The 19,183-nt window shown below is 26.9% G+C and overlaps 3 protein-coding genes and 1 long non-coding RNA gene across 5 annotated transcripts in view; 1 reads left to right on the top strand and 3 right to left on the bottom strand.

Annotated features, from left to right (window-relative positions):
* The window catches only part of LOC148569620 (uncharacterized), a 113,818-nt gene extending 111,918 nt beyond the window's left edge, over window positions 1–1,900 (top strand). Inside the window, exon 2 of the long non-coding RNA XR_015907666.1 lies at window positions 33–1,900. This is a non-coding gene — a long non-coding RNA (uncharacterized LOC148569620). The remainder of the gene's footprint in view (window positions 1–32) is intronic.
* Window positions 48–2,146, bottom strand: LOC107629474 (F-box protein At2g26160). Of its 2 annotated transcripts, XM_021117645.2 has the most exons (3): window positions 1,975–2,146; window positions 658–1,895; window positions 48–342 (listed from the first exon to the last, which is right to left on the bottom strand). In XM_021117645.2, exon 2 carries the CDS (start codon window positions 1,800–1,802, stop codon window positions 666–668), a length of 1,137 nt encoding a protein of 378 aa, XP_020973304.1. In that variant the 5' UTR covers window positions 1,803–1,895; window positions 1,975–2,146; the 3' UTR covers window positions 48–342; window positions 658–665. The 2 variants fall into 2 exon arrangements, with proteins under 2 accessions (XP_020973304.1, XP_088366144.1); XM_088510018.1 differs by having other exon boundaries at window positions 658–2,146.
* Window positions 2,147–4,963: 2,817 nt separating this feature from the next.
* LOC107632440 (GDSL esterase/lipase At4g16230) lies at window positions 4,964–9,099 on the bottom strand. The gene is made up of 5 exons (XM_088509699.1): window positions 8,741–9,099; window positions 8,186–8,331; window positions 7,500–7,727; window positions 6,128–6,374; window positions 4,964–5,373 (listed from the first exon to the last, which is right to left on the bottom strand). The coding sequence occupies exons 1-5, from the start codon at window positions 9,018–9,020 to the stop codon at window positions 5,144–5,146; spliced, it is 1,131 nt and encodes a 376-aa protein (XP_088365825.1). The 5' UTR covers window positions 9,021–9,099; the 3' UTR covers window positions 4,964–5,143.
* A 2,449-nt stretch (window positions 9,100–11,548) lies between these two features.
* LOC107632441 (GDSL esterase/lipase At5g33370-like) lies at window positions 11,549–15,954 on the bottom strand. The gene is made up of 5 exons (XM_021117502.2): window positions 15,690–15,954; window positions 14,678–14,823; window positions 13,585–13,830; window positions 12,667–12,916; window positions 11,549–11,887 (listed from the first exon to the last, which is right to left on the bottom strand). The coding sequence occupies exons 1-5, from the start codon at window positions 15,952–15,954 to the stop codon at window positions 11,646–11,648; spliced, it is 1,149 nt and encodes a 382-aa protein (XP_020973161.1). The 3' UTR covers window positions 11,549–11,645.
* Between the last annotated feature and the right edge of the window lie 3,229 nt (window positions 15,955–19,183).

The following is a 19,183-nucleotide window of genomic DNA, read 5'->3' as shown; positions in this document are numbered from 1 at the left end:
AGCAACTGTGTCAAAAAAAAAAAAAAAGATAGAAGTCCCAATCAATCTTCAAGTACACAACCGAATCTCATTATATACTAATGGAAGTACAACATAGATCTTGATTTTTGTTATGATACAAAGTTGTTGCTATAGCCTATATATATATATATATAATACAAAGGTGGAATGAGAAGATCTTGGAGAACCAAAAGAATCCTAGTGTGACACTCAAGTAGCAAATGAACCAATAATTACATAGCAAGCAAAAGTGGCTTCCATAAATTAAGATCAGCAATAGTATACCTCTTCACTATGAACTTCTCTAGAGAGGTTCTTCTTCCTTCATGTATATGCTTTTAGCTGTTGAGAAGACACAAATACACATCAGTGAAGTGATCAAAGCAGCAATAATAAGGATTCATAGTGTTTTTGGAGCACTACAATATTCAATTGCCATAAATAAAGTAAGCATTCTCAACAATTTGATTGAATAGTTCTATAAACATCACATAGTTAAGAATCAATCACACTACTGAGACAAACATATATCTGGTCTGGTGAACTATCATGGTTATCAAAGACACAACTAGTGATAGCATTCTTTACATTAGTTGCAAAATATATAGTAACATGAAGTTGTGCTACATATGCAGTATGGCCAAGAAAATAGTATACCTTTAAACTCAAATAGTGTGACCTAGCCAAGCGGTTTGAGGCATCATATTCTTCTCAATACTTGGATCAAAGTCAATGGTAACAATGCTATGATCATCCAAGCTGTACATCCTTAAATCAAACATATCAGTGAAGTAAATGCAGTTCCCTTGATATCCAGTGAGTTCTTTAGCTGAAACAGAGAAATTACAATTTCTACCCAAAATGAAGGCTCTATCTCCCAATTGTTTCACATCAACCCAAGTTCCCCAATCTTCATCCAACTTATAAACCTTGAAACATTCCACGGCAGCATCTCGGTTTTCCTGGCGGCCGAAGTAGTTTCTCCTCCTTGGCTCAGTTTCATAGTACCTATCAACAACATAGAGACTCCCACATGATTCGACCAAATGTTTCTTGTTACCAAAACCACACAAGGGAGGTGTGAACTGAATCAATTTCAAGGAATTTGTATCTACCCATGAGATAGTGCCCCACTTATCAGTGACATAGAACTGACCCCTATGCACAATAACATCATCATAATAGAAATTCTTGTCATCCACTAGTGCCCATTTCTCATCACCATGTTTCATTATCCCCAATCTTCCCTCTAAAAACACACAACAAGCAACCGAATCTTCAACACCAACCCAAGAAGAGTTTGGAAAGAAAACAACCTTGCTCACAGAAGCAGAGAACCTGCCAGTGTTCTGAAGGGTGTAGGATTTGCATAATTCAATGACTCTATAGTCCAAAAGGTTCCAAATCATTGGAGAATCTTCAGAAGGATGAAAGATTTTCCGTCCAGATATTGGGCTAACCAGCCTCAAAGAAACACCCTTTGGACCTTCTTCAACCTTGATCAACCACCCTTTGGAAGAAGAAGGTGCCAAAGGATCCAACTTGGAGCCAAAGCTTGCATCAGTTGACTCAATAAGATAAAGGGTAGCTTGGTTAAGGCTTGCTTTAATGGAGGAATTGATGGGGTGAGGGATTTTCATTGGAAAAGATGGAGAATTTGGATGAGAAGAAGGGATGGAAGATCTCCAAGTTTCACAAACACTTCTGAATCTTAGAACATCTATGTGATTCTCTAGACACTTTCCAATCTTGGGCCATAGCTCTATGGGGAGTTCAGACCAATCTACCTTCTCACGATCCATAGATTCAAACTCCAAAACACCTTTTCTGCTATGTTTGTTCTTGACTTCGAAGTTTGAAGACTCTATGCTTCTTTATGCTTTTTGGTTTGGTTCCTGACTTTCATCAAATGGGTGGTGGGTGCTTTTATAAGTGTTGAATGATGAAGACTGAATAAGAAGAAGAAGAAGGTACCTGTGAGTTCAGAAGAAGGAGTGAGGAACCAACAACAGAGAAACGTGGAGAATACTTCAGAGATTTCAAATTCAACATCGTGAATCTTGATGCTGAAGATGCCATGTAAGACTTATGGTTTTCTTCAAGGAGGAACAACAGTTGACTTCTTAGTCTCCTTTTTTGATAACATAGGTAGCGTTTGGTAGAGAGACAGAGACGGAAAGACTGAGACTGAGAGACAGAGACTAAGAGACAGGGATTGAAATAAATCTCAGTATTCTGTTTGGTGCAAAATGGGAGACAGGAATTGAAATAAGAATGAAACTCTAATTTAATTTGCACAAAGGGTAAAATTAGAATTAATTAATTGAAATGAAAGTATTTTAGGTATAAAATGTTATTAAAGTTTCAGTCTCCATCTCTAAAAATTTCAGTCCCCTGTGTCCCTACTTTTTGGAGGTACTGAAATACTGAAATTTTAAAGACAGAGACAGAAATTTTAGTATCAGTCTCTGAACTAACAAACACGATACTGAGTCTCAGTCTCCCAATTTTTGTCTCAGTACCTCAAAACAAACACTACCTTAGATAACCCGCAAAAGAAATATATTTTTTTATTATTTTTATTATTATTATTAAGTGGTCATATATTCTATGGCATAAAAAATTATTTAATTCACAATTTAAAAAAAAAAAAAAAATAGAGTGCAAGGTCAATAGAATATTCACATTCTGTAAGTTTAGATCTAACATTAATATATGTTGTCTTTAAAATTATTTTGAAAATTTTAAAAATACTTTCTCCTATATATTTTTGGGAATACAAAATATATTTTATCTTAATTATAATGTAACAAGTTATTTGAAAAATGAAAAATATTTTTTGATCATCTTAATATCGTACTCATACCAACTAACTTAACCTGATCATTTTATTTTATTTGTTATACTATAGACTAGTATTTTTAGATTTTTTCTTTTGGATGAAAAATTTTTACATGATAAAACTCTTTTGAAAGCAAAGTGAAAAAAAATAATATTTTGGTTTGAAAAAAAGTTACATGATAGTATCAGAAAATAAAAAAATAATTTTATAATGAAGATATTTTTGTTTAAAAAAATGAAGTGTATAAATTTATTTTAAAAACTTAATAAAAATTAAATGACACATTTTCTTAAATAAATATTTAATTTTTTTTCCGTTTATCATAAAATGCACCTATAAAAAATTAAAAATAGTGTTTTTTTTTTTGGACAGGGAAAAATAGTGTTTTATTTTTGGACATTATAAAAATAGTGCTTTTAGAAGGCCATAGAAATGAATATGGGCCACAGCCCAAAAGACCAAGAAGAACTATGTACCGAGCCCAAAAAACTTGATGCTGTGTACAAAAAATATTAATGTAAAAACTGATATATGATACTAATTATAAGAGGATTATGTTAATGAGTAACTTATAATCACATATTAAGGTTTTAAAAAAGTACTTTACCAAAAAAAAAGGTTTTAAAAAAGTATAATTTCAATATTTTAATCGGTTAGATGTGTTGAAAATTTCAAATATATATATATAGTTAGTAATAAGTTTATTGTTTCGGAAATTGTAATAATAATTTTTAGTTAATAATTAACAAAAACCTTTACAGAAAAATATAGGTAAATTAAAGAACCCTCACTTGTTTAAAATTAAGGTAAATGCAGACTATATATTATATAAAAGACATTCTCTCACTTGAGAAGCATATATATTGAAATATTGTATTAAATGGTTACACCACATTTTTATAACAAAAGTGAACTCTCGGCAACTCTTATTGAGTTAAGTCTCAAAGTAGTTTCTGAACTTACACTCGAGTCTTAAAATAATCTCTGAAGTTAATAATTACTCAAATTCATCCACAAACTTGTACTCCGAGACTCATAATAGTCCCTCAAGCATTTTCCGTTCATCAGAACCTTAAAACGACGTCGTTTTGAACAAAAAAATAAAAAAAAGAAAAAGAAAAAGAAAGCGACGTCGTTTTGAAAAAAAAAAGAATTCCCTTCTTCTTCTTCTTCTTCTTCAACGCTGTTGTTCTTCTTTTTTAACTCTGTTTTTCTTCTTCTTTTTTAAAAGGTCACAAAAATAAAAACCAACACCACAAAATATCACAAAAAACAGCATTAATAAGAAAAGTTCAATCAAGTTAAATAGCATACATCAATCAACTTAAATAGCAACAAGCACAAAAATAGCAACAATAAAAAAAAACTTAAAGAACAATGATTGAATAACTAAAAAAATTAAAGAAAAAGAAATTACCATGGCTGAGAGAAAGAACCGTGCCAGAGGAGAGAAGAAGGAGACCGAGTGGAGATGGAGGCTGTCGAGCAGCGGCGGCAGTGAAACGGAAGCGGCAGCAAAGGTTGAGGAGAGCTCTTATGAGTGTGAAAGTATGGTTGGAAAAAGAGAAGGCATCAGATTAGAAAGGAGAAAGGGAAGGAAAAGAATCTCAGGTTGGGGAGCAGAAGAGGAAAGGGAAGGAGAAGGGCGTTGGGGAAGCAGAAGAAAAAGGGAAAGGGGAAGGGTTGGAGGAGGGAAAAGGGACGGGTTGGGGATGAAGAAGGGAAAGGGAAAGGTTGGGAGAGGGAAAGGGGTTGGGGATAGAGAAGGGATCAGATTGGGAATTAGAGTGGGGGTGGGGGTGGGGGCTGGGTACGCTACGCGTTTTTTCTTTATTTTTTTTGGATTGGAGGTTTTATGCTATGTTTCTTTTTTCTTTTTTTTTTTTGTTCAAAACGACGTCATTTTAAGATTTTGATGAACGGAAAATGCTTGAGGGACTATTATGAGTCCCGGAGTACAAGTTCGGGGATGAATTTGAGTAATTATTAACTTCAAGGATTACTTTGAAGCTCGAGTGCAAGTTTAGGGACTACTTTGAAACTTAACTCACTCTTATTAGTGACAAATTAAATGTGACAATCTATCGTTAAATTATTCCCAACATGTATGCATTGGAAAATAAAAGAACACATGAGCAGCATCCATTATTATTAGATGCCTTGTGACGGATTATTTAATCCGACAGCTTATAGCCCGATAAAACGACATTGTTAATCGTCACAAAATCCAACGACGTAAAATTTAACAGTAATTTTCACTATTTTCAGCCTGTTTCTTATAGTGTGTTGTGATCTGAATAATTAAGCCCTAGCTAATTGGCTCAAATTAATTGGAGTCACAAAGTCTTTTGACTTTCCATGAACAAGTGTTTGTGCAGCCAATTGAGAAGCTCTCTCACTTGGATGAAACCAATCCCAAAACAAGTGATCCTTTCTATCAAAACATAGATTGGCACCAGCTGTTTTGTTGCATGGACCTTGCCCATTCAAGTATCCAATTCCACAACATGCTGATTTTGTCTCCTTCAACCCTACAAATAAATTTCCCAAAACAAAAAAAAAAAAAAAGGTTAATGATTGGTATCTATTATATATAATGGGATGAAAAGGAATTTAGTACATACATTTTTATTCCTAATATAATCTTTACAATATTTGAATATTCAAGAACTCTTAAGTATAATATAAAATATTTATCATCTTAGCTAATTTCATATTTGTTACTATTATATATATTTAATTAATGAATAAAATGATAGAATTTAGACATGTTCTAGTATATATATTATATAATAAGACAATTTCTATATAGCTACTCAATCTTTTCATATAAAAATTCCACATGGTATTAATTTTTACTTCTTATACCAATGACAAAATTAATATATGATAGAATCATGTAAAATTTTCATACGAGAGAATTCATTACTAATATTAGATTTAGAGGTATATTATTTTCTAAATGAAATACCTAATCTAATCCTAATTCATTTGAGAAAGACCACGTGACCTCTAACAAAATAAAAATGATAAAATAACCCTTAATAACTATTTATTTTATGAGATCCATCAGTCTTTTTTATTATATAATTATTTTATTTTTGGTTAAAAATAAGAATTATTAATCTCCCCAAAAACAATATCTTAGAAATTTACATAATTTGTAATAAATATTGAATGTTCTATAGTTTTTTTTTTCCTTTTATTCTCTGCTAATATATTCTTGATTAATGGCAGAGATAGATAAAATGAAACAGAAGAAACATACATACAATAAATTCTTACCGAAAGTGGATGGTGTGTCTAGCAAAGTTTTGGTCATTAGAAAAGTGTTGCCAAGTGAATACTTAAACCCTACCAATTCAGAACTCAATTTTTTAAGAAGAGTATTAGTGGCGGAATAGAAGGCTGTTGCTAAATCATTGAGTGGTTTCAAACAGTGTCCTTTATTCTGAGAAGTAACAGCCGGACAACATCCAACGGGTGGAATACTTAGTATCCCAAATTTTCTAGCTCCTAAAAAATATAGATTCTGCAATTCACATCAATAATAAACAATGATGTCTTTCATATTATGTTAAAAATCACCACACATTAACTAAGAGTATGCATATATAATTCACAAACAAAATATTAAGATGATTACTCATTTGAAGATGTTTTCGTAGGAAGATGATAATGAAAAATTGTTAAATAGTTTGATATGGTCGACTAAACTACTTAATATAATACGTATAAATATCTTATTACTAAAAAATTGTATATTATCGACAAATTAAATTTTGTTTCTCAAAAATATTGATGAATTTTGCGACATATGATGTTTGTTGGTAAAAACAAAAATCAACGATAAATTCGTCGGTAATTTATTATTTTCTAGTATTGTTGAAACTATTATTTTCGCATAAAAATATCTTTATATAAAAAATCGTAGAAATTAAAACTAGCTATAACTTTTTTAAAAGACAAGAGAAAGAACAAATTAATTGAATGATAGTCGAAAAAAGTTGATTTCTGAATTCTTTTTTTTTTTTACTTTCTTTAAATTAGTGCAATTTATTTTGCAGTTGTTGAAAATATCCTTGCTTGAAATGCTCAAAAAAGAAATTTCTCTTATATGTGGTATTTTTATTTTAATTCTTTTGGTAGTAAACCAGCAACATGAAAATTCTTTCATTTTTTTAGCATAAACAATAATAGATAGGTTTAATTACTCTGTTAGTTCCTATAGTTTCGTGAAATTTTTAATTAGGTCTTTATACTTTTTTCTTTTTAATTGGGTCCCTAGACTAATTTTTTTTTCAATTAAATCCCTCTTAGTAGTAATTGGCTTAATTTTATAGGGATCCAACAAAAAAAATTGGTATAGAGACCTAAAAGGAAAAAAAAGTGTATGGACCCAATTAAAAAAAAATTGGTGCAAGGACTCAATTAAAAGAAAAAAAAGTATAGGGACCTAATTAAAAATTTCGCGAAACTATAGGGACTAATAGAGTAATTAAACCTAATAGATATTAAGAATATGAGTCGTTGAAATACCAAAATTATTTATATATTTAAATTTAGATATACATAAAGTGTAATATAGTAATTAAGTAGTAAAATAATTGTGTATGATGCAATAATAGTTGTTTAAAAAAAAAAGTAATTAGGATACCTTTATATGGATGAAGTAGGTGGCTTGAAGAGAAGCCAAATATTGTTGTGGGTTGCGAATGGAAGTTTCATTACGTGCAAAATCAAAGAGATCATTGCTTCCAACACTAATTAGAAACAAAGCATTTGAAACAAATCTACAAGCTTTTTCTTCTCCCAATTTCTCATTGATTTTCTCACGCACAAATTTAAATTGTTCAACCTGTTTCTCAAGGAATGTCACCTCTCCCTACAAAGAAAAAAAAAAGTCAATTCGTATTTAATATAAAAAAAATATAATTTAGAATTTTGTAATCAAATTTTTATATTTTTTATTTTATAATAATTTTAAATTTAGTCTCTACAGTTTACTTTATTACCATGCAAACATTTTCTTTTAACTAAGTTCTTGTACTTTAAAATTTTGTAATCAAACTTTTTTATAAAATTTTTAAACAAAAGGAATTTAGTTAAAAAATATTTATACTAGCTTAATGTGTTATTAAAGAAGGTAAAATAAATATGTTAATTAATTAATGAAAATATTTGATAACAAAAAAAATTAGTAAAACAGTCATAATTTATCTTATTTAATATTTATTAATTATTATTAAATTAATAAATACTAATAAAAAAAAGTTTTGATTTTTTTATTATTTTTTTATCTCTCTATCATGATGGATTAATTAATTACTAAAACAAACTTACCCATTGCTTCTTGCCTGTTTCTTTAAGAATTCCAGAACCTGCTGAGGCAAAATTTGCACCACCAAGTATGTTCCTCTTGAAACTGTACGGATGCTTAGCCAAAACCAAAAATGGTGGTGGACTTTCCATATAACCAAATTGCCTCGCTACTCAATCATATATAATTTGAAAAAAATTAAATAATTTTTTCAAAAGAAAAAAAATTTCCAATTCAACATAATATATAAGAAAGTCATATATTGAAATTGAATTTATTATTATATTATCGAACAATATTACATAACCAATAAATATTAATTTTTTGTCAGCACTATTGGTCAGTAATAATGTGCATCCATATTTACGGAAATTTTGCACACAAAAACATATAATTTATACTTATATTTATCAGAATTTGCACACATAAAATAATATAGTTTGTACTCATATTTTTTAAAATTTACACACATAAAATTAATAAAATTTATTTGTTAAAAATAATTTAGTATTTATATTAGTCAAATAATAAACAAAAATATTAAAAATTACTAAACCCCAAAAATTTTCCTATATTACCAATTTGGTCAGCAGTGTTGTAGCCATTGCTGAACCTTCCAGTGGGAATTGAATAAAGGAAATCAATCCCATTGTAGAGGATGTTAGCCTTTGCTATACTCTTTAGAAAATTGTTGGTTCCAACATCAAAAGTTGAATCTCCAAATATGAATAATGTTGGTTTTTTCACATTATTATTATTATTATTCCCATAAGCTACTACTAACATGGATATAGAGAATAGAAGAAAGAACAAATTTGTGAAAATAGAACATTTCTTTCCTTCAAATAATTGTGCCATATTATTTCTCTCTTTAATTTTCCCTTAAAGACTCTTGTGAATGATGAGATCAGAGACTCTCAAACACAAGAGTAGTTGATAATGATATATCTATACAAAACTCATGATCTTATATCTATAAACATTAGCATGTTATATATACATCACATATTAATTATATAATACGGGGTCATTGTCAAAGGAAACAATATAATTATTAATTATTATAGAATTATGGAAATAATGAACACATCAAACATGGCCGAACTTGTAAAAATTATGAAAATGTTTAGTAACAAAAAATTTAGCCAAAACTTGTTTTACAACAATTAATGAATATTAAATAGGTAATGCTAGGGAAACAAAAAATACAGTCAGAACTTACCTTATTTAGCATTTATTAATTGTCACAACAATTAATAAATGCTAAATAAGGTAAGTTATGGTTGTTTTTGCCTAATTTTTTTTTGTTACCAAACATTTTCGTATTAAATAAGACAAATTTTAACTGTTATTTTTGTCATCCTAGTATATATTACCCTAAAAATTATTAGGATATTCAAATAAGGGCCGAAATATAAGTTTATAGTAATGCCAATATGGATGCATGTATTTGTTTGATTATTAATTAATATTATGTCGAATGCATGGTACGGTGTTTGATATTTTGTTTGTGTAATTATTAGAAGGTAATTACAATTTGAGGAGGAGGTTTAAGTTAATCAAGTTGGCCTGGGACAGAGGACTAATGCCAAAACAAGGTATGTATAGTTGTTAATTATTTTTTTAAAAAAACTTAAATAGATAAGAAGATGCACATGAATGATTATATTTCTAGCAAATTTATAATAGAATATATAATTATGGCTTTATTGTATGTTTTTTTTTTTTTAATCAAAGTAAGCTATCACTTATTTTTTTAAGAAATTTAAAAGAAAACATGAGGAAGATACATTAAAAATTTGGGGCTAAGTGACCGACGTATATGTATATGATCGTTTTGATCCATTAAATTAATTGTTTGGTATTATAGATCAGATTTGGACATAAAGAAAAACAAGGTATGTAGTTGTTAATTAGATGATGTTTTAATTTGGATTAATTAAGTATACATTATTCATAGGGCCCATATTTAGAATAGCTACCTTAGGAAAAGTTAACAGTAGTTGAACTCCATTTTTTTATGGTATCCTATATATATTAAGAACACACACCACATGTATTTAATTATTTAGTTTGTGTAAAATCATATACTACCCTAGCAGCAGCCATAAATTAATTTGATTGATATCTTTATTAGGAAAAATAGTACGTATCATTTCTTTTCTGAACAAGTTTTGTTAATGTTGATCGCATGATTTTGACATAACCTAAACACCTAGCTAGCTAACATTATTATAATGTATCAAATTCAAATAAAATGTTTTAATTTGATCCTTCTTATATGAAAAGGGTTGGAAGAAAGGAACAAACCTAAGAACTGAGAAAGTAAAGAAGTATATTCCTCTATTGAAGAATTTTTTTTATGATATTTTTCGGCCTAATAGATTAAGACTAATTCGTCACAAATAAGAGTTTTATTAAGAATTTTGCGATAGCTAATTAATTATTACATATATAAGACTAACGCTTATTTAATCAGACAAATAAATTAATTAATTATTCGATTAACCCAAATTCATTACAAAAAAAATTGATTATAATCTCTATATAAATCATATAGAAAGGGATTTAGCTAGAAAAGTTGAGTATATATTTAGATTAAATATGTCCACCAATTCAATTCTTTAATAACAACAATAATATTACATGTAATACATTGCATATATATAACAACAAGAAGTCAACGAAGCTTTATTGATTTTTTGCATTGGTGTGAGATGATAATAGAATCTAGAGTAGCTTGTATTATTTATATAATGAGATATTATTATGCTCACAGTTTATTCATTATTAAATAAGATATAGAGATTCTCTCTTTTTAGAGAATCAAGTGTATGTTATTAACTATATAACATACATGTACAACATGTGAATATATAATAGTTTTCTAAAATATAACCGGTGGAAAATACAAAAATATGGTACATGTATGATTTAATTATACTTTATTCATTTTAAAAAACCTGTCACTTTAAACTTTTTTTTGTTATATGAAAATCCAATAATGTATCTTATTAAATAGTAAATATACCTATTGTATTTAGATACATTAATTGATTTTAACATAAAAAAAAAAGTTAAAAGTGACATTTAGTTTAAAAGCAAGATGTAATTACTCTTTTAATCCTTATAATTTTATTAAATTTTTAATTAAATCTCTATATATTTTTTTAATTGAATCTCTACACTACTTTTAATTTTATAATTAGGTTCTTTTAATACCAAAAACGTTAAAATTAACAGAATATTTCTCTCAAAATATAGGCAGTCAAAAATCTAATTAAGATTTTAAGTATGAATACCTTTAATTTGTAAAGAAATATTCTGTTAACTTTAATATTTTTTACACTATAAATGACTTAATTATAAAATTAAAAGTAGTGTAGTATAGACCCAATTAAAAAAAATATTAAGACTTAATTGTAAATTTAATAAAACTATAAGGACCAGTAAAATAATTAAATCTAAAAGCAATGAATATTATTAAAATTGAGCAAGTGTGCTAAAATTGAAGGGAGAAACAAATTCAGGTCCAGCAGTGAAGAAAGCAAGGGCAGCAATGGAAGAAGCATATTCAGTTGGATGATACTGATCCCAAAACAAGAACACATCTCGGTTTTCACACACACTTGCTTGAGGGCTGCATTGCACTCCAATTGGACTTGGTGGTATTGTTAATGTCAGAGTTTCATTTCCACAGCATGCTGTTTTCACATCACTCAACCCTAATTTATAAACAAAATAAGGAGAGCCATTTTAATTAGCACAAATAAAAACTTAAATAATTTTTTTTATATATATTTAGTCTTTCACTTTTTAAAAATATACATTTCGATAAGTATTTTTAAACGGATAAATTAATCTCTAAAAATAGCGACAGTTTTAAGATTGAATAGTAGCAGTTTTAATTTAAATCGACGCAAAATGATTATTAATAAAACATAAACAATTCTAATATCCTAAAAACAGTTAGTGGCAATTTTAACAAACGGTTGGAATAATTGTTATAGAACAATATTTTGCTAGAAAATAATATTTTTTTAAAAAAAATAAAATTTAGGGTTTTCGAAATTTTTTATTATTGAAAAAAAATGTCAAGGAAATGCTTGATTTATGCTACTTATTTTGGTTAAAAGAAATAATTTTAAAAAGCTGGAAGCATTGATTTGCATATTTTCAAAAGTAGTCGAAAGGATCGATTATATTCCGATATTTTGAAGGTTTAAAAAATGATAAAAATTTGCATACGATTATTTTTATATTAGTTGAAAATCGTTAAATAATAATTTAATTAAATTTGTCAAATTATTTAACGATTTTTAAATATCAATTTTAAATTAAGACAACTATACGTAAGTTTTACCTTAAAAAATATAAAATGCAATTATTTTTATATAATGTTAATAATTAATTAACTTCTTTAATTTTCCATCCAAAACTTTCACATATCATTTTTCCTGTTTAAATTTAAAAAAAAAAAAGAAGAGGTTATATAGCTTCTTACCAATAGGAGCAGGATCATCGATCATTGTAAGATTAGTAATGTCATAAGCATTTGCAACTGAGTACTTCAAATCAGAGCAATCTATTCTTAATTTTGAGACCATAGCATGCAGTGATGAGTGGAAGAATTGAGCAATTGCATTTATTCCATCCGAACAGTTTCCACCAAAAGTGCCACGCACTATTGGGACACAACCTATTGGAGGAACACTCACTATGCCAATTTTTCTAGCTCCATGGCTTATTAGATCCTGTATGTTATCAATAACAATCAAGCAAATTAATTAAAACAAACAAATAAATAAATAATTAAAGCCTTATTTCTAAATTTCAATTAGGGTAAATTATATTTACATCTTTTAAACTTATATTTTTAAAGGTTTAGTACATTATTAAAGTTCAATAATCTAGATTTAGATATACCAAAATATAAGTATACTAAAATTCTAATAATTGATATATCTCTTTCCTAATTATTTAAGATTTAATTATACATATATGATAATATAAAATAAATTAAATAAAGTACTATTTTTGCCATTAATATTTTGGATAATAGTTAAATAGTATTGATATTCTAAAATTATTTTTTTTTAATTTAAATTGATTAATATTTTTTTAATATACATTTTTTATTATGTGGATTAAGTTTTTGATATTATGTAATAAAATAAAACTACTTCTTCTAACAGTTTAAACTTATTAGAAGCAGAGATATGAATGAAGCAGAGATATAAATGGTTAAATTTTTAACACGTCATGTCAATTAGCATTATTCTAAACATTTTTTCATCATATTTAATTTATATTTTTAACTATTTTATTTTCATCCTATATATTTAGAAAATTTGTGAATGAATTTTTTTTCTTTATTAAATAATTTTGAAAAAGGAAAAAAGAAGAAAGAGGAGATGGAAACCTGGAGATGGGAGTGGTAAGTATCCATGAGATTGGACATGAATTGTGGCACAACCTCAGTGAAATTTGCTCCAGTCTCAGTAGCATTAATAAAGAACTCAAATATGTCATTGCTTCCCACACTTATAAGGAACATAGATTTGTTAATTCTTTTCTCTGCACCACTGCTTTCATTTAGATACTCTGAGATTTTACTGTAAACGCTTTTGAATTGTTTAATTTGCTCATGCATGGATACAACCTCTTGCTGTTTCATCAAAATAAATTTGAAATTTCAAGTTTATCACTATATAGTACTTTTTTTTTTCAAATGAAAATTTCAGGTGTAATTAACTTCATGTGAAGTTGATAGTTGAGAGCCGTTAGACGACAATTTAGTCAAACCTATTAAATCATTTAACGACTCTCAACTATCAACTTCACATAAAGTTAACTGTATCTGAATTTCCATCCACCGTAAAATTAAATAAGTTCCGGTCTCTATTATATACTAATAACAATTAAGATGGAACATGTGCAATTAAGATAATTTAAAATAATCTTTTTCTTTATGTTCCAACAAAATAATTTGTCATAGATCTATTTTAATTTTCTTTATATATTCTAAAAATTTGATGAGAACTCAAATTGATAGAAAGATTTAGGTAGTTAACCAATGCAAAATGTCTTAAACTCAAAATTAGTATATTATTATTCATGTTTCTCTCTATTTAATAAGTTAAATTTTTAAAAGAAATTATTCAGAACAGATATAAAAACTTATATGATAAAAAAATTTGAGTATATTCTTTATTTTACCACAAATTACCAAAAAAATAATGTCTCTTAAAAAAATGGAACCAAATTAAACAAGAGTAATGCTACATTATTACAATATATATATATATATATATATATATATATATATATATATATATATATATATTTATTTATTTAACCAACACTTAGTTAATACTCTATACTCTAAGTATTAAATTTTAAACCTGAAATTTTAATAATATAAAAATAAAGTATATATTAACTAAAAGTGTTAGCTAGCTAATATTGATAAAAAGAATTTATATCCCTAATATTTCTCACTAATAGGAACTTACATAGGGAAATTCTCCTGTATGTTTGAGAATCCCTGATCCACCTGAAGCAAAATTGACACCTTTAAGGATTTCTTTTTGAAAAATTTGTGTGTTATTCTTAAGATACAGATACGGCAGTGGACTCTCCTGGAACCCTAGTAATATCGCTGATCACCAAAAAGACATATTATATTAGTGTATTAATTAATTAATTCGCATATGTGCATGGAACAAAGAATAATTAATAATGCCTACTTAACAATGGTTTCATCAAAGAATTTAAACTTTATCTATCAATACAAAATTTTATATTATCGATTAATTAAAAGGAATGTAATAACAATAATGTGTTATGTATTGTCTATATATTATATGTACTTTTTTAGTTTAAAATAACCACAATTTCTTTTAACCTGTTTAAAAAATAGCAATGATCACAAATAATTAAACACATTTAGCAACAGTTTAAATCGTAGCAACATTTAGTGATGGTTGGGAAACACCTTAGAGTGTGGTGCTTTACCAAACATTACTAAATTCTTTAGCAACAGTTTAAAATCGTAGCAAAATTTATCTTAAACTGTTGCAATATATCATATTTCTATAGTGTATGATACATATGATTATGATGGTTATAATAATTATTATAAATATTTAATAACAGTTGAATTGTAACTAAAATTATAAAAAATAATATTCTGAAATTACTAGTAAAACTTAAAGAGTTAAAGAAAAAAATTATTAAATTATCGTAAATAATTACTCAAAATGATGATTTTAAGTAATGTTAATTCCAATGACACCACATTTTTAAAGTTAATACAAATGATTTTATACAAAATCTTAAGTTTACAATAATTAAGTTTTATTAAAGGAACTCAAAATATTTAAGAAAACCATATTTATCAAGATAGTAATTTCTCACATCTTAATCACATATTTTAATACATACATGTTATAAAAATGATAAAGAAAATAAAATAGAAAAAAAATAAAGCATATATAAAAATGATAAACTATATAGTATACATACCAAGGCGATCAGCAGTGTTTAAACCGTTGCTAAACCTGCCAGTTGGTTCTGAGTTCGGAAAATCAATTCCATAAAACTTCATATCTGCCCTTGATTTTGAATTTTTCAAGAAATTGTTGGTACCAACATCAAATGTTGAGTCCCCAAATATGTAAACTGCAGGCACTTGTGGCTCATTGTTGTAAGCCTCAGCCAATAATAATCTAGAGTGCCCAATTTCCATGGCTAGGTAGAGAATCAACATAACCATCAATCTCTTGGCCATAGTTGGAAAAATTAAATTAGGAATAGCAATGTGAAACTAATTAAGTGTATAGGTTGAGATGCATGCATAGTTATATATATAATGACAACAAGTGGACAAAATTACTAATTAAATTAAGGAAAAGTATAGGTAGACAATGAAAATACTAAACAATATGAACAATGGATATATCAGATGTTTATTTCACTAAGTGTGCGGATGATTATTCTAATATTAAAATTTAGGTAGATAATTTGGAGGTGTAGTGTGTTTTGATTTGATTGGTAGTTGTTTATATTGTTCAAAAAAAATTATTGGTTATCTAGATAATTTTTTTATCTTGATGAAATCACTGAAGTTTGAATCTTATTAGAAAAAATTTGACTAATTTAGTTTATTCAATAGAAGTTCATAACAAAAATACAACTATTTTAATAAATATTTTTTTCCTATTTTTATAATTCAAATATAAAACCTCTAATTAAAAAATTAAGATAAAATATTATTTTTGTCTAAAATGTTTGAGGACAAGAATAATTTAATGTGAACTAGAAAAGAAGATTATAATATCTTAAATATCTTATATATAAGTTTATTTTTATTTTTTATTTTTTAAATTTCTTTTTTCTAAAACTATCTTTTAAATTGATTTAAAATAGTAATATCAATAAAGGTTTAATAACTGCGATAATACTAAAGAGACAAGAAAAGTCAGAATTTATCTTATTTTTTGGCTAATTCTTTTTTATTACTAAATATTTCTGGAATAAGCATGTGTGTCACCGCTTCTATTAGTAATCTTTTTTATAGAACTAATAGTAAAGTAATATTGAATTACTGATTTTTTTAAAAAAATACATAAATAAAATAAAATAAAACGTTAATAAGAATATTAGTGATATTTAATTACTTTTTAAATATGACAAAAATAAACCTTACCCAAAATAAAGAAACTAAACACCTATTATTATATATGCATAAGATTTATGTTGGTTTAAATATATGGAAACTAGGAGACCATAGGATTTTATTTATTCTGATTATTACTAATTGCTAGCTGTAGTACAGATAGAGTCCCGTTTGCAGTTAGAATTTGATTGTAATTTAATTTGTAGTCATAAACACCAAGGAAAATGAAATGATACTTTGTATGTTAACTGGATATAGAATCATTAATTAGTTAATTAATTTTGTGACGGTGAATCCTAAATAATGATGAATGCAGTAACAAAATTCCTTGTTTTTTACAATATATAATTAGATTACACAGATTCTTTCGTGATGCTTCGGCCTTCGATTCTATACATACATGCATTCCTTGTTGAGTGCTGTATGATCAATAATCAAGACTCCATGTATGATTTATTTTAACTTTCTTTTAAGGTTTTGTCGTTGTTGTTTAAATCTATTATAATTCCAAATGCTCGTGCTGTGCTATAATTATTTTTAATATGGTGTTTATATAATATAATTGATTGTGATCGGAGCACTAACAACCAACCATTTACTACTAATAATAATAAGCTTATATTATATAGTACCACAATTGTTAAACTCTTTTTAGTTTTTTTTTAGTATATATCTTTTAACTCTACATGTATGTTAAGAATTAATTAATTATAAATCTGATTTTTTTTAAGAATTTATTACTGATAAATAAATTATTACATATATAATAAAGTTAAACCAACTTGGATTGGTTGAGTGACTAATCAACTTACTCGTCTGCTTAAGTAAGTGTTGGGGGTTCGAATTTCATCTCGTAAAAAAAAAAAAAAACTTCGGAATATATAATTACTTCATAGTCACAAGGAAAAAAATTGAAAAAAGAGAACCCTTAATTATTATATATTTAACATACAACAATTTCGCTATAAAAAAGTTTTAATTTATGACGGTATTTAATCATCATAAAATGTGTTACAGCTATTAAAAAAATTACTGTAATCTAAGAAAATATTGTGACGGTTTTTGTCCAACAATTTGTAACGATTTTTTTGTATTGAGCTATTGATTTTGTAAATTAGGTATTTTTAGAGTCATGAATCTTAATTTTGGAGGTTTTTAAAACCTCTGCTAATTGAAATAATTAAAGTTGCCACTAATAAATTTTTAAAAATAGAAAAAACCTAATTCTACTCTAAGTTTATCTATAGAATTTTTTAAAAGAAAAGTATAGGGTACCAATATATTATTTGTCAACTTATTGCTAACAACAATTAATTATTATATTTTAAATACATGTATTAGGCACATTCATAAAAAAAATATATTTTTATTAGACACATCTACAAAGACACTTCTATTAAATATAGTTATAAATAAGAGTTGGTAGAAGTTGGCAAAAATATTATTGGTAACGTAGCGGGATTGTTACTAATATGCATGCATGGCTTATTTTGAATTGAAGCTGCAATCGTAAAGATGATAATTTATAATACAAATTAAAAAAATTGCACAAAAAACATATGCAAACGTGTGTGATTTATTATCGACTATTACAACAACAATATTTTGTCAATATCGGCAATTTCAAAATGTGATCGTCAGAATCTTCTTCTTGTTTATGACATCACAGGGTGGCCATTGGCCTTATATTCTTGCATTGTTTTTCCGTATTATTCATCTTCTTCTTTGTTTATTAAGAATTAATAACAATTTTAATTAAAAAAAAATCAATTTAGTATCTATTAAAAGTTTGTTGATTCAATAAAATTATTTAAAATAAATAGTTTGTTTGATAATTTTAACAAACATTTTCAATATCATTACCAAATACAATAGGATTTTTATCTAAGACAACTAAAGAATAAAAAAAAAAACCGTTGTCTTTATTACATGATAAAAAATGGTTCAATTCTAGGTGAAAATTCAGGTGCAGTCGACTTCACGTGAAGTTGATAGTTGAGAGCCGTTTGATGAAAATTTAGTCAAATTAGTCAAATCATCTAACGGCTCTTAGCCATCAACTTCACATTAAGTCGACTGCACCTGAGTTTCCACCTTAATTCTATTGCAACTTTTAGAGAACAAATTTTATTGTTGCCTTTTTAATACAATGGTTTCAAACTGTAATTGATTTGGCAACGATTTTACCCCATTATCTCTAATTATTCACGTCACGTGAAGATAATTAGAATAATTTTTTATGTGAAAATGATTTATAAAATGTGAACATATACACGTTATCAAACAGTTTAATTACACATGTCAAACTATTTAATAACAGTGCTTCATTAGTTATTATGAT

Source organism: Arachis ipaensis, chromosome B3 (genome assembly GCF_059453495.1).
Source record: "Arachis ipaensis isolate K30076 ecotype BB chromosome B3, ASM5945349v1, whole genome shotgun sequence".
NCBI lineage: Eukaryota > Viridiplantae > Streptophyta > Magnoliopsida > Fabales > Fabaceae > Arachis > Arachis ipaensis.
Note: the sequence above shows the minus strand (reverse complement) of the source record. Positions and strands in the feature narration are given on the sequence as shown.